Source organism: Alosa sapidissima, chromosome 23 (genome assembly GCF_018492685.1).
Source record: "Alosa sapidissima isolate fAloSap1 chromosome 23, fAloSap1.pri, whole genome shotgun sequence".
NCBI lineage: Eukaryota > Metazoa > Chordata > Actinopteri > Clupeiformes > Clupeidae > Alosa > Alosa sapidissima.
In genome coordinates, this window is record NC_055979.1 from 16,309,177 (window position 1) to 16,324,267 (window position 15,091).

Here is a 15,091-nt window from a genome sequence, read left to right on the forward strand (position 1 = left end):
CTATTAGGAGCTCCCTTTCAGTGCAGGCCCCTAAAGATTCTTTAAGGTGATCAAGTCTAGTGTGTCTCCATTATGATTATCATGATGATTCTTTGGCCCCAGCCTAGGACAAGGGGCCAACTGGTTGGAGATCTTTTAACTTTGTCTGCCTTAAGCATTGAAATTCCCAAGATGTACAGTTGTGCTCACAAGGGCTCATAAGTACACATACCCTTATGTTAAATTCCCATAGAGGCGGGCAGATTTCTATTTTTAAAGGCCAGTTATTTCATGGATCCAGGATACTATGCATCCTGATAATGTTCCTTTGGCCTTTGGAATTAAAATAGCCCCACATCATCACATACCCTTCACCATACCTAGAGATTGGCATGGTTTTATTTCAGTTAGCCTAATAGCTGGTTTAATTTGCATTGAGAGATGATCGTATGGAAAGTACCCCATGCCAATCTTGAGATATGGTGTAGGGTATGTGATGATCAAAGGCCATGGGAGCTTTTTAAGGATGCATTTAACATAGGGGTATGTATACTTATGAGCCCCTGTAATTTAAGGAAGAACAGTTATTTATGTACGATACATTATTCATTCACAAAGAAAATTGGTGTCCTTAAAGGTTGGATTTTTCCTAATTTTTGTAAAATTGAGGCATTAAGATCAATTTCCAATAGATGATTTTTTATTCCTCTTTTTAGTCAACTTTAGCATATGTACAGGGTATGTAAACTTATGAGCACAACTGTGCTTCTTAACCTGTAGGCTCTGACCTCAGGAATATTTCAAAAATGAATTATTTAACCAGAGACAGTGTTCTAAAGGATCTCTAAAGGATTTAACACTGTCGAAGTTAGGTATCCTCTGGATCCCGGTATGGAGACCCAGGAGCCTGCAGGCCACGAACTTGGTAAAATGGTAAATGGACCGAATCTTTAGTGCTTTTCTTCTCCTCCGAGCATAAAAAGTGCTTAACAATTTCATGCCTCACATTTACCGCTCACCCATACACCAATGGCAGAGGCTGACATGCAAGGTGCCAAACTCCACATCAGGAGTTTGTTTGTATCAAAACTGAAGCATTATTTTCCATTAACAGCACAATATTTATTCAACAATAATAGATATGTCATCTCTGTACAGGCATTATATATAGTTTTTTTCATTTCTCTGTCCTTCTATTGTACAATAATCATTTACACAAATGTACACACTTTAAAATATAAATTTGTTCCAATGTACAGCATCAGTGAGAAAGAATATGTAGACATCACAAAGTATTTTCTCTCGTACGCTCTCTCTCTCTTTCTCTCATTCAAACAGTGTGACTGACTGTTACATTAACCTATGGTACGTCAACAGCACAGGCAACAGGTATGAATTCTATCCGTGGTTCTGGAAGCAGCGTTGCTTAATATGCATTCAGCAGTAGAACACAGACTCTTTGGATTTCTATACAGTAACAACAATCACTCCCTAATCAAAACCCCGTCACTCGGCTGACGTGATTGTCGCTCTTCCAACTGATTGTCCAGACATGGAGCAATGACAGCGGGTGTAGGAACTGCACGCCGAACACCATGATATTATGGCACAAAAAAAAGATCATTTCATTCCAGGTGTGCATCCACAAAGGTCCACAAGGGGGTGAGATTGAGCAAAAAACATTTTCTTCACAAATAAGCTGATGCATAATTGTGTTAGCCTAAAGCGTAGTAGACCGTACGCAACAAACGGCAAAACATGCTGATACACATGCACAGAGAACCAGATACACACACTCACACAAATATACTTACGCACACAACAAGCACCCATACATACGAATATGCACACACACCACAAGCAAAGATTACAGAGATACATGCTATTATACATGCACCTGTCCATACACACAGGAACACACGGTCACACACATGGCCACACACACACACACACACACACACACAAACATACACACACACCCACCCACAAACAAACACACACATGCACACGCACACACAAACAAACAAACATACATACATACACAAACACACCCACAAACAAACACACACACACGCACACACACACACACACACACACACACACCCACAAACAAACACACACACACACACAAACACACACAAACATACACACACACACACACACACACCCACAAACAAACACACACACACACACAAACACACACAAACATACACACACACCCACCCACAAACAAACACACACAAACAAACAAACAAACAAAACATACATACATACATACATACACAAACACACACACACACCCACCCACAAACAAACACACGCATGCACACGCACACGCACACACAAACAAACAAACATACATACATACACAAACACACACACAAACCCACCCACAAACAAACACACACACACGCGCACACACACACACACACACACACACACAAACACACGCGCACACAAACACACACACAAACACACACACAAACACACACACAAACACACAAAAACACAGAGCCCCCAAAAGGTCTTTGGCTCCTCTACACTTGTGATATGATTTGCATGTTGAAGCTGGAGGAGCGTGAGCGGGACTCTTTGGAGAGGGGACTCGCCGAGGAGAAGGGGCTTCCTGGTGAGAGCCGGTCCTGACTCCTGGCCCCGCGGCTCAGCCGGTCCTCCTGCAGGCTGATGGCCGACAGGCAGTGGGGGCGGTCGGCCGCGCTCAGGCTCCCCAGCGACGCGCTGGGGCCTGTGGAGCCGTTGAAGCCGCCGCAGTCCAGCGACTTGCTGGACGAGGTGCTGGCAGTCCGGATGAGCGGCGCCCCAAACTGCATCACGTAGCGGGGGTCCAGGTAACGCTGCGTTGGGCTGACCTCTGGGGTGCGGGGCGAGTGGGCGTGCGGGGAGGAGGTCGCCGGGGCCTTGGTCGGAGAAGGAGGCGGAGGGGATTGGTGGCGCTGGTGGAAGCGTCGTAGCGCCGCCCTGGTGTCGGACGCTAGGTCGCGCAGCCTCCCAGCTGGGCCCTCGCGCTCCCGTGGTGGACGGGGAGTGGCGCCCGCCGCGTCCTTCTTCACGCTGGGCTGGCTGCTGCTCGACGCTCCTGAGGAGAAACCCTCGTCTGGGTCAAAGGAGTCCTCTCCACCGCTCACACCATCAGCATCTACAGAGAGAGAAGAGAGAGAGGGAGAGAGAGAGAAGAAATAAGAAGAGAGAAAGAAGACTTAGAAGAGATAGAGAGATAGAAGAGAGAGAAGAGAGATAGATAGATAGATAGATATAGATAGAGAGACAGAAAGATAGAGAGATAGATAGATAGATGGATAGAGAGAGAGATAGATAGAGAGGGAGGGAGAGAGAGACAGAGAGAGAGAGTTGGGAGATTAGATCAGGTTAGGTGTTAAATAGGCCAGATAGAGAGTTCATAAAGAGGAAGGAAAAAAAGATGGAGGTAAAATGAAACAAGAGAAAGAGAAAGAGAGAGAGAGAGAGAATGGGAACAGAGGCTAGAGAGGACCTAAAGATGGAGAGATACAGGGTGATGGATTGAAGGAAACACTCCAGACCTCCCCCTTAGTCTAGGGACCACAACCTGAACCACAACACTACAGTACAACAAATAAATTGCAACAAATACTGAGGGAGGCCAAACAAGACACACATATGTCCAGTATTATTATTAATACCAGGCTTATTAGTTGAAATTCAAACATCAACAAAGTCTCTTTTACCCAACACTTCAAGACACCAAAATCAAAGGATCAGATAGCCACACGTGGACACTAAAATCCAGATAACCCACATGATGATGATTACCTGCCAAAGACCTGATCAAATTAGTCTGATTTCAAGTCTAGGCATCAAGTCCAGCGGACAAATTAAACTGCCTTTTGGGTGGACAGTGGATAAAAAAATAGTAGGCCACACGGTAATCTAATGACCAGAGGAGAGTTACCAAAAGACAGGAAGAACAAACAGACGTGTCTCCGTTCAGATTTGTTTGGGTGTGGGGAAGGGAGGGCACAACTACAGCAGCGAGAGTTAGCGGGGGAACTACAACTCATCTCACATGGCCACGCCGAGGACCCAGATTCTACATCTATGGAGAAGGAGGGTGGGGAGGGTAAACGGAGGAGGCAGTGCCAAGCCACACTGTTTCCACAAGCCTGCTCTAGTGCCTACCCTCACGCAGCGTTAGGTGGATGGTGTACTTTGAGCGCACGCGCGGTGCTGCTTTGGTCGGGGGCTGCTGAGTGGGGCCCGCTGGCTTGGGGTTCAGGAAGGCGCTCAAATCGACATCACTCGAGTAGTCAAAGCCATCTGAGGGGAGGTGGGGGTGGGCAGGAGACAGTGAGCATGCGCAGGGATAGCAGAGGAACACCCCTGAGTCTGAAGGGGGTTCTGATATAACTTTCTCGAGGTCAGAGTACTGTCAGTACGAATAAAAAAATGTGCTTTTAAAAATGCCCCCAGTGTGTAGCACTGTAGCTGCCTGGCTGCTCTAGCTCTTGGTTGCAGCATCTCGAGCTAGGTAGCTTTTTTTTCGTACTGACAGTAATCAAGAAAAATGATCCCTCCCTGATCTATGTGAAACATTACAGAGTTCTCCTTCAACATAAGTGAACTAATAGCATTCAATGATGGTCAAAGTGCAGCAAAGCTTTAGACAAGGCAGCTCCAGAGGGGAGAATTTTCATTGACAAGAACAAAAAATGTTTGGTAAGTGATTTTACAAAAACAATCATCCTCAGAGAAGCTTTATGAACATGAATTGGAAGCTACTGGCAATGCATAGAAAAAACAACAACAACAAAAAATTGACACTATCACTATCATTGTTAGCTTACAAATAATGGTTAAAAGCTGGAAGGTAAAGTACTTTTGTGTTTCATCTCAAATTCAGTGGGAATAAGTTGCCCCCTCAACTGACCCTTGGTGTTAACATTCCCCCTGGCGTCATTGCAGGGGTGAAATATAACCGGGACAAATATGGAAGGACTTCACGCTTTCTGAGTATGAACTTTTTCCATCTCTATTTTTGGTGATACCGGCATATGAAACCTTACTCAGTGTTTCTCAGTGTCTTACTCAGTGTCTCTCTGTGTGTTGTGGGCCTGCATACCTAGTTACACCTATGGTTCTTCTAACCATGAAGAAGTATGTAATGTGGAACACAGGACAAATATTAGTGAAATCAGACAATGGAGCACTGAGAAATAAGAAAATACTTGGCAGCATCTTCAATTATGTGGACCAGTCTTTGAGAATGTGCTCGGTTATCGAAATGCTAACATCTAGTTTGGCTCCAATCAAGCAGGGGAAGTATCCAAATCTATACAACACTTTCAAAGAAAGCATACTTCCCATGATAGCAAGGAAAGCTTCAGCAGATACACAGCTATTTCCCACTGCTAGCGGCTACACACAAACAGACAATTACTTCATCAGCGCCATCTGTGATAGCAGTGTCAGCTGGTGCGCGCTACAGAGTGGGGGGAAGTGCGTACCCGTACCCTCTCTCTTCCATCGGAGTCGGCGGATAGAGGCCGCCGTCACCGCCGTCTGAGAGATACGCCTCCCCGTCGGCGTCACCTCCACCGGCAGAAGCTTCCGGGCCCCGTCTGGAGGCTGAGGCGGCAAGGACCGCTTCATCGAGTTGGCCAGCTACAAAGGTCAGGAAGGAAATTGTGATTGAAAATCGACAGGCAGAAAATATGGTCAATGAGCAGAAGTGCTGATTCAAACCATGTGAACTAATGAAAGGAGTTATCTGTAACAGGCATTGCTGTCTCTAAAACAAATCTAAAAGTCATTCGAAAAAACAATGAAAATGACAAAAAGACACAAATCAGTAAAAGCTCAACTGCATATACTGCATATACTGCATATATTAATAATGAAAGATGAAGAACAGATTCGGTCAGGAGACAGTTGAAGCTGAGTGGTAGTACTGTAGCATTACCAGTAGAGGCCTGGCATATAGGTCCAGCTGCGCTCGGTACAAAATGTCCTCCAGGGCCTCATATCCCAGGTCCCATTCACCATTATAGCTGCGGATAGCAACAAAGAGGAAGAGTTTACTCCATGACAAGGGGCCTTGAGGTAAATAAAACCAATGGCTGCAGAGAACAACACTAATGTGACTAGGAGAGAGACTATACATCATTAATCTGGAGAACAATTTCTAGGATTATCATAAAACATATATTTATTTTCATTAAATAAATAAAGGAATCTGTACATAATTCAGTGGAAAATGTACTTATGGTAGATATATTGATAGTATATAGTATCAATGTATAGTATGTACTGACTTGAAAATGACATCTAATTATTTGCATACATGAAATAAACTAAACCAGCTAAATGAAATTATACAGCTGCACACCTTCAAAGCAACTTGGTTGATGCAAAGAGCTGATGTATTAGAAAGATGCTGCACATTTCCTGAGCATGAGATAAAAATCTCAAAGATAACAGAGGGCCATGGAAATGACTCAAGTGGACAGCACTGGCCTGCATTGGGACATTGAATAACTACAACTGTTCTGAGTTCAGACCAGAATAATACATGGGCCGTTAATGTCCTGCCCATCCACTAAATTATTCACACATTGATTAAGTCCATGTGTTCGTCCTGATTCATTTACCACAAGTCCCCATTTACCACAAGTCCTGAATCAATGGGTCTGGCTAAAAAGGATGCTACTCTTTCTCTCCATCTCCTCCTGAATAAAAAAAAAAACATGCCGCCTCCTTATGGTCAGGATGTGTAACAGCAGGCCACTCACATGGCGTGGTAGACGGCAGTCAGCATCTGCACCATGAACTCTGGGTCCAGCCGCACGCGGTGACAGGGCTCTCTCCAGGCCTTCAGCTGCTGCCGGGGATAGCCGCACACACACAGCCTGCCAATCAACATCAGTGCACCGGAGGGGTTAGATCAGAAGGCTGGCATCAATCCATTTGACTTAATATGATTTGACGTGAGGGATCTGCTTGTTTGGGGAGATAAAACACATATGAGCTTCAACAAACAAAGGGATAAAATAGAGGACTATCCGAAATAGACAGAGAGGGAGATGCAAGGTTCCTCCCAAAAAGGTTCCTTGTCAAATTCACACACAACTATTTCATACAAACACTTCTTGAAGACATTAGGACAGAGAGGCGGGTCTTTACTAGGGATGCAATGGTACAGTGTGCCCACGGTTCGGTATGTAAAAAGGTTTTTAGGCAACGATAACGGTACGGTTTCGGTATTTTACTATAAAAAAAAAACAGATTTAAAGGTGCTCTAAGCGATGCTGGGTAATGTCACTTCTGTTGACTTTCAAACAAAACAGAGAGCTAGATCGCTACTTCCTCCCCCTCCCTCCCGTGCTGCTCCCGTGCAATTGAAACTCTCCTAAACGCGCATCTCGTCTGTGATTTGCTGGAACAGTTTGTTATGTTTTTATGGGCTAGGTTAGCCCAGGTTGTTTTTGTTGCCGTTTTTGGAACCTGGGCTGTCCACAGAGATCGCGTTTTTTTACACTGTATTCAGGACACAGACAGCTAGCGGTTGGTTAGGTGATGTTTGCAGTAAGTGACATAAAATGTTTTAGTCTAAAAAACGCATGGCATCGCTTAGAGCACCTTTAAGCAATGAACTATATTTTGCCTATAGACATAAAAAGGCAGTGTGACTGACTATGCCTAATTTCTTTATGTGTGGCTTTAACCAAATTATTATTCAAGGTCTACTACAGGAGAGCTCCTTAGAGAGTTATGCATTTCTGTATCTGTTGTGTGTCCACTGAAAGGTCAAGAAAATAACAAACCCCTGGGGTCTCGTACCTCGAGCTCATCCTGCAAGCTGACTGGTGGGAGGACGCTGGCATGAAGACCACGGCCGAGTTGTAGCAGAGCATGAGGAAGCACAGCACCTCGAACCTGTAAATAGAACCCACATCAGAACATAGAAGTTAGAACCCAGAACTATATGAATCCACAGAGTCACACCACTAACACAAATGCATCTCAGAAAACAGAACACAGCAACCTAAGAAAACAATGGACAAAAAAAATGTGCCGAGCCTCCCACGCAGAGCCTGTTCTATTTTTACAGATGGCTGAACAAAAAAAAAAAACTTACACACACACACACACACGAGTCTGTGCTGTTCTCCTAAAAATGCCTCCATTCACCATGCAGACAGACCATCTGTCACAGTGAAGCACACTGTGTGCAGAACATACTATTGTTTCTCCACACTCTCCTCCGCACTCAGGCGTCAGGTGCATTTTCTCTGCAGCCATTGGACAGTCTAGCCAACTTTCAAGGAGAACTCAACCATTTTCCTCTCACTGACTAACAATGACAATGACAATCACCAAATGATAGAAAAGAACAGAATTGTCTCCTTGAAAATCTACGTAAGCAGTACATGGCATTGTGCAAAAATAAGGCATAGAAGCATCACTGCCATAACTCCATGTATGCTAAAGCAGTGTAGTGGGGTCCTGTGTAGTCCTTGGTCAGTGTGTTCCCTTCAATCTTTTAGCTTACTTTATGTTTTAATGACAATATTGCAACATTTAGTCATGTTCACAATCTAAAATCGTTTAAAAATGATAATGCTTTTTAACATATGGTCTAAAACCACTTGTGTGGTATTGTTTTTCATATAAAACTAAGTTAACAATACATTCAGAGCATTCATTGCTAGTCCATCACATAAATCTACAGGAGCGGATACACTGTCTCTCTAGAAAGAGGTCAGCAGCACGCATGCACTGACAGCAGTGACTGTGCACCTGTTCTGAGAGGTGAAGGTCTCTCTCTGGGGGTGGAGGCCGCTGTAGACCACCTGGAGCAGGTCGTGCTGGCACAAGGCTCCCTCCGTCAGGGCCATGGAGCCCAGGCTGGATGGCTGAGGGGACACCAAGCGGGGGTTAAAGGTCATCTTTTCCCAGAAACATTCCATAAGCAACGCACAGGGTCAAGGAACATTTTCAAATCTCTACAGGAACTTTTGTCGCAAGGGAAAAAACAAACCAAATTTAAAACAACTATATAAAGAAAAAGGCAAACTGCTTTATGATTTAAGACTGCACAGTTCTGCTGAAGAAAAGAGAACAACCCCAGTTCCTAAAACTCCCCCTGGGATTGGGATGAATAAAGTATCGGTCAGCTGATTTGGGAACAGCCCTGGTTCACTGACTGCATGCCAAATCGAGGCTATGACTAATCCTCAGTCAGCCAATACAGTACCTGGGAACCTACCTCTGTCCTACTGCCATCACCCTCATAAACAGCTGGACAATACCTATACCATACACATATCCTTGGTCCTTCTGACAATTACTGTTACATTTTGCTTCACAAATACAAATACTGCATTACACAGATACTCACACATCACCCATACATTAAGCACATTATTGTATTGGACTCTATGTACACCCAGCTCCTTAGCCACTATGCTACCACAGCTCCACCTGCCTTGTATGTATGAGAAGAACATACTATACTTGGCCGATGAAAGCTGATTTTTATTCTTATTCCAACCGGAGGAAAGATTCTAAACAAAGGAAGCTACCATAGTGTCATCTCTGCTGTGTCAGGGATGAGCTAAAGCAGCGGCTCCTATGATTTGATTCGACCCACTCAGTCAGCCTGTTTTGTTTTCCTTTCCTTCATTAAATAAAGGCTCAGTGATGGGCTCATATGGTGAGCTCATTCAGGAAGGCCAAGCTCAGCTTCTTGCTTCTAGACATCAATGGCTAACAGAATTAGATCTATTTAAGAATGCACCACTGCTATTTCTTACGGATGATTTTAACAGCAACCTGCCATTGCAGAATGCACTTCATAATGTGGGATATTTCAATATGAACACAAAAATGAGAGCAGGGACATAGTATTCTATAACACAAGAGATCTCCATACAGCATTTGATATTTACCCACATAGGCTGAGACTCTCTGTACTACAAAACAAGATATTTTTTCTTTATTATTGAAGTTAGCTGTGGTCCTTTTTTTCAAACAAAATGTTGTCCCAAGAGAATGATATTGGAATTCTGAGTCAACACTAGAGGCAGTGAAAGACTCTAATTCCGTCTTATCCAGTGGCAGACATCTTTGTTCCCTTTCCATACATGGCATGACTACTGACTAATACCAAACAAGTAAAAAAAAAATGCAGTGTCATCTATGCCTTATGAACTTCTTTTAAGATACTTGAAGTCACTGAAATAAATAATTAAAAGTCATCAACAGAAAACCAGCCATTTAAAAATGCACAGCAGACAGACTCTATAATGGCTGACCATGCGTCTCTCTTCCGACTCACCTCGTGGTAGATGGAAGGCTTTGAAAGGGAGGGGATGGTGAAAGAGAGGATCTTACTGTTACCCTCTTTATCCACAATCTCCTGCAGGAAGGTGATAGGAGGAGAGATAATTAATCCACTATACCCCCCTCTCACACACACACACACACGCACGCGCGCGCACACACACACACACACACACACACACACACACCCACACGCGCACACATACACGCACGCACACACACGGGCACCCATAGCCATATGCCACACATGCACGCATGCAAAGCAGCAGATAAACAATCTGAACACTGAACACAAAGAGCTGTTAATCACTCAGGCGCATGCTCACACACACACACAAACACACACACACACACACACACACTTCTGGGTGCCCTACCAAATTGTAGATGCCCAGGAGCAGTGCCTCGATGCAGCCCGTGTTGTAGCGCTCCCTGCTGGTGGCATGGCAGAGGTACACGTTGATGAGCTCCGGCAGGAACTGCAGGGTGAAGCGCCGCAGGCGGTCCTCGGCGGTGCGGTACAGCTCAAACAACTGGTGGCACACCGGAGCCAACAGCTACAGCAGAGAGAAAAGGAGAGAGAGAGAGAGAGAGAGAGAGAGAGAGAGAGAGAGAGAGAGAGAGAGAGAGAGAGAGAGAGATAGAAAGAGAGAAGGAGAGAGGGAAAGAGAGACTTGAATGAAAGACAGAGAAACTCATGAACCACAGCACAGGTCCATAGCCAGGAAAAGTCTTCACTACCATAATTTCTCTACAATTAACCAAGGATTATACAATGATTTGCAAAATGTCTTCAGTTATGAGGTTAATACATATGGACAGGCTATACATGCATCTCTTGTCTTCATTCTTCTTTTTGCTTAAAGCACAATCTGATTCTGATTCTGATTGGGCTAATATTAGGCACTGCAGTTAACACACGGGTGCAGTTAAAACATACTTTTTATTACTCTTTGCATAAATCACTGTACTGCGGTTTATACACAGTGTGGCTAACACACAGTAAAATACTGTGCACTCCTTACATAAAAGGTCAGGAAGCGAAACAGCAATTCAGCCCCAGGTCCTGAATCAGCAACGTGCCCAGCTCTCTAATTACTGATCCAATTGTTCTTGATTGGCTAATCAAGACAAAAGACCCGAGACACTGATTGTCCAAGGGACCTCTACTTTTGGCTGCTCACCAATGAAATCAGAATCAAGTCCCCCTGCGCCATTTCTCTTAAGGGCAGCACAACCCATAGAGGAGGAAATAGTGGCCTACTGGGAACGGGCCAACTGTACCTCACTGTTGGGGTGTGCCTGGATAACCCTGTAGAGGGCTGGGACCAGGGACCTCTTCAGGTGGAGACTGCCAGCGTACCGTGGGAGCTGGGCATCAGGTAATGTCTGCTCGGTGAGAGAGAGACAGAAAAAAGTGAATGAGTAAGGAGAAAAATAGAAAGAGAGGGAAAGAGAGAGAGAGGTAAGATGAAAAAGACACAGATGAAGAAGCTGATACTGGCTGTGTAGTGTGTGTGTGTGTGTGTGTGTGTGTGTGTGTGTGTGTGTGTGTGTGTGGAGAAGTGGATGTGTGGTCATCAACGCTTTGCAGAAAGATTTGAGCTCACCTTGAACTCAGAGAGCCATTCCTCCACCACACCGCGCTCTGTATTGAGCATGTTCCACCCCTGTCAAAGAGCATGTGCAATATAAAAACACATGAAGGGACAAAGAGAGTGAGAGAGAGAGAGAAAGAGAGAGAAAGACAAAGATAGAGAGAGAGCGAGAGAGAGAAATCAGTACACACATTTCACTTAGCACCAGAAACTCCTCTGACTGACCGTGTCAAGCAAGCTTACCGCCTCACCTCCGTCTGTGTTTGACTTTAGTTGTCCGCTGCGAGAAAGGGCCGTTTCTCCATGGTTGCGGTCACACAGTCAGTACTGCAAACCTACTGGTGGCACACACACACACACACACACACACACACACAATGATGTCCTGGAGTGAAACGCGTTCCAGGCCCTTGCAGATTACACAACTGCCCTTCAACCGTGATTAGTGCAGAGGGAGTGTGTGTGTGAGGGACTGGAGTGAGTGAGCGAGTGACAGAGAGGGAGAGAGAGAGAGAGAGAGAGAGAGGCTTCTTCACATCCCATCCAGAAGCCTTCGCTTAGCCAGCCAGGTTGCGTGTGACACTGGCAAAACCCTCCTCTTAGTAAACTTGAGCTCAAGATTGCTTTGTTTACGGTGCGGTGCTAACCAGCCGCCCAAGTGCACTCTCCATGTGTGTGAGTGTCTCTCTGTCTGTGAGTGTCTGTGTGTGTGTGTGTGTGTGTGTGTGTGTGTCATGCAGATAAGTCTGACCAGTCAAAACCGGCTGATAGCAGTGTGAAAGAGATTTAGCAATGAGATTTGAATTTTTTATTAATTTGTTTTTTGCTCCTCAAACATAACTGACTCTTCCACAAGACTCCGTCACAACCTAGCTTCACATAAGGTCATGCTTCAACATGTGATGTAGTAGTGGTGGCCACAGGGTCATAACAACTATTCGCTCATCTGATTGACAGCAAATGAAATTGGATAAGTGCCATTTAACTCGATAAGCCAAGGACCCTGAAGAGAGACCACAGTCATGGAGGCACTACACTTGAGTGAGACATTTCCCTGATGTTTTGGATCAGACAAGCATGGGAGCCTACATATCCACCCCAGCGATTCCGTAAGAAGCTTAGCAACTCCTGTGCCAGATAATTAAGTGTATACAGTACCTCAACCATGGCATTACAAGCCGGGCTTAAAATAGATTTTGCTAAAAAGAGCTTAGGGGAAGCAGACAGAGAGAGAGAGAGAGGGGGGGGGGAGCGCAGGGAAGAGAGAGGGAGGGAGAGAGGGAGGCACAGACACTGTAAGGGCGATTGAGGGATAAACAAGGGGAAAAAGAGACAGATCTGGGTGGTGGAGAGAAACCATTGGCCAGGATCATCTGGAGTTTTCAAGCATGTCCACATCGCTCCCTCTGTCTGTGCATGTCTGTCCCACACACACACACACACACACACACATAATCGAGGCAACGGCAGCAGATATATGAGCAAACTGCTGCCACTCTGTCTGTGTGTGTCTGTCCCTCCCTCACACACACACACACACACACACACCCAAGGCAACAGCAGCAGATACATGAGCAAACTGCTGCCAGCCTCGTGCGTGCATCGTCAGCATCTTTGGGGACAGAACTAATGAACAAACTCAATAACTAACCAACTCCACTCCAGACCAGGCCATTTTCACTCAATCAACCCTGGATTAGCCCTGGGTTAGATTTCTGCCTCAATCTGCAGTATAGTCAGTGCATAGATCGACCGTGCATATAAGCCCTTGGCCAGGGTCATGATCAGGCTAATTGGAGATAACAACAGATGATTTACTCCTTGGTGAGGTCTATGAAAAGGCCAAAGCGTCAAACTCAGGAGTGTTGTCACCCAACAAGTAGGAATCAGCTACCCTCCTGGACTTCTGCATGGCGACTTGACTGGCCACTTGGGTCGTCCACTCTCGGCGTCTGGCCATGCGAGTGAGTTAGGTGGCCGAGGGAAGGGACAGGTTGGAGGCTTAGGGATGAGAATGCTTCTCAGGCAAAGTGCCAGCCGGGGTGTGTTGTGTGTCCTTAAGGCTCAAGGCTCCCGAGTCCCGGCGCCTATGAGAGCACTCCCTTACAGAGGCTCAGCGCCATTACAGTACAAGAATCTGTGTGTGTTTGTAGGTGTGTGTGTGTGTGTGTGTATGTTTGTATGTATGTGTATAGCTGTGTGTGTGTGATACAGAATAACTTGCTTACATGGACACTGTTAAAATAAAGCTCGCAACTAAAGGAAATAAGAAACCAATATAGCCTATCAAAAAATTATTTCAACGATTCAGCATCACAATCTCTGCTGCAATAAAGCATTAAGCATAATAAATAACTTCTCACAGATTCACACATGGCTGTCTTTAGCCAACACCCCCCAAATCCATAGTACAGTAAGCAACAATTGATAAGTCAATAAACACTGACAGGTTCAAAACAAGTGGTCGCCACAAACCTGTAGGTTATCCCATATGGATAATTTGTAGTTCCGCATTTTTGCTATTAAGGACCGAAACACCTTGATAACTGATTCCACTCTCACTCGTATTTCCACAAACGCTATTCATAACTGAACATTTCATGACTTAATGTGCACAATATGACTGCTATCATTCCACAAATAATTGCGGGTCCGTTGACACCATCCTAAAAAGGACTTTCAACATTTGTTCATACAGCTCGCCTGTATCAGAAATGGCATGACGTAGACGTGTTCTGTCCGTAAGATGTTTTCCCAGGTGATGATATATTTATCATTACATCATCTCTCCTCAATAATACATACCCATGCGATGTGACCTCCCAGTGCTGCAGGAATGCTAACGGAGAGCTGGGGTGAGCGTGCTATCCCTGCGGCTATCGCCAGAGTCCTTGAACGAACCTACAATGTGTGCAGCAAGACGGACAGCTCTAAGCGATATGATCCATACCACGACAATCGCGACGCCCAGGATAAACATTCCTCTGGAGCACGATTGGTGTGATTACAAAAAACTGCAGCTCTCTCCGGGCCAACATAGAGTCATTTTACGGTTCTCCTTTTAGTGTTGACATCTCTCTTCCTGCCAACTTGCTGCCTGGCTGCCGTGCGCACTGCGCCGCTATTGGATGGTCACGACGAGAGCTGGTGAGAGCAACTCAATTGGTCAGGTAAAC

The 15,091-nt window shown here is 45.1% G+C and overlaps 1 protein-coding gene across 5 annotated transcripts in view; it reads right to left on the reverse strand.

Annotated features, from left to right (window-relative positions):
* Window positions 1-2,407: 2,407 nt before the first annotated feature.
* Window positions 2,408-15,091, reverse strand: part of LOC121698080 (protein FAM126B) — a 31,933-nt gene continuing 19,249 nt past the window's right edge. Inside the window, exons 1-12 of one of the 5 annotated variants that reach the window (XM_042079826.1) lie at window positions 14,721-15,033; window positions 12,167-12,250; window positions 11,928-11,987; window positions 11,602-11,706; window positions 10,695-10,874; window positions 10,313-10,393; window positions 8,773-8,888; window positions 7,813-7,908; window positions 6,765-6,881; window positions 5,936-6,023; window positions 5,481-5,637; window positions 2,408-3,136 (exon numbers count right to left, since the gene is read on the reverse strand). In XM_042079826.1, coding sequence (XP_041935760.1) covers window positions 2,517-3,136; window positions 5,481-5,637; window positions 5,936-6,023; window positions 6,765-6,881; window positions 7,813-7,908; window positions 8,773-8,888; window positions 10,313-10,393; window positions 10,695-10,874; window positions 11,602-11,706; window positions 11,928-11,978 — 1,611 coding nt within the window. In that variant the 5' untranslated portion in view covers window positions 11,979-11,987; window positions 12,167-12,250; window positions 14,721-15,033 and the 3' untranslated portion in view covers window positions 2,408-2,516. Of the gene's footprint in view, window positions 3,137-5,480; window positions 5,638-5,935; window positions 6,024-6,764; window positions 6,882-7,812; window positions 7,909-8,772; window positions 8,889-10,312; window positions 10,394-10,694; window positions 10,875-11,601; window positions 11,707-11,927; window positions 11,988-12,158; window positions 12,254-14,720; window positions 15,034-15,091 lie in introns of those variants that run through there. The other 4 variants (XM_042079824.1, XM_042079825.1, XM_042079829.1 and 1 more) reach the window with 4 other exon arrangements.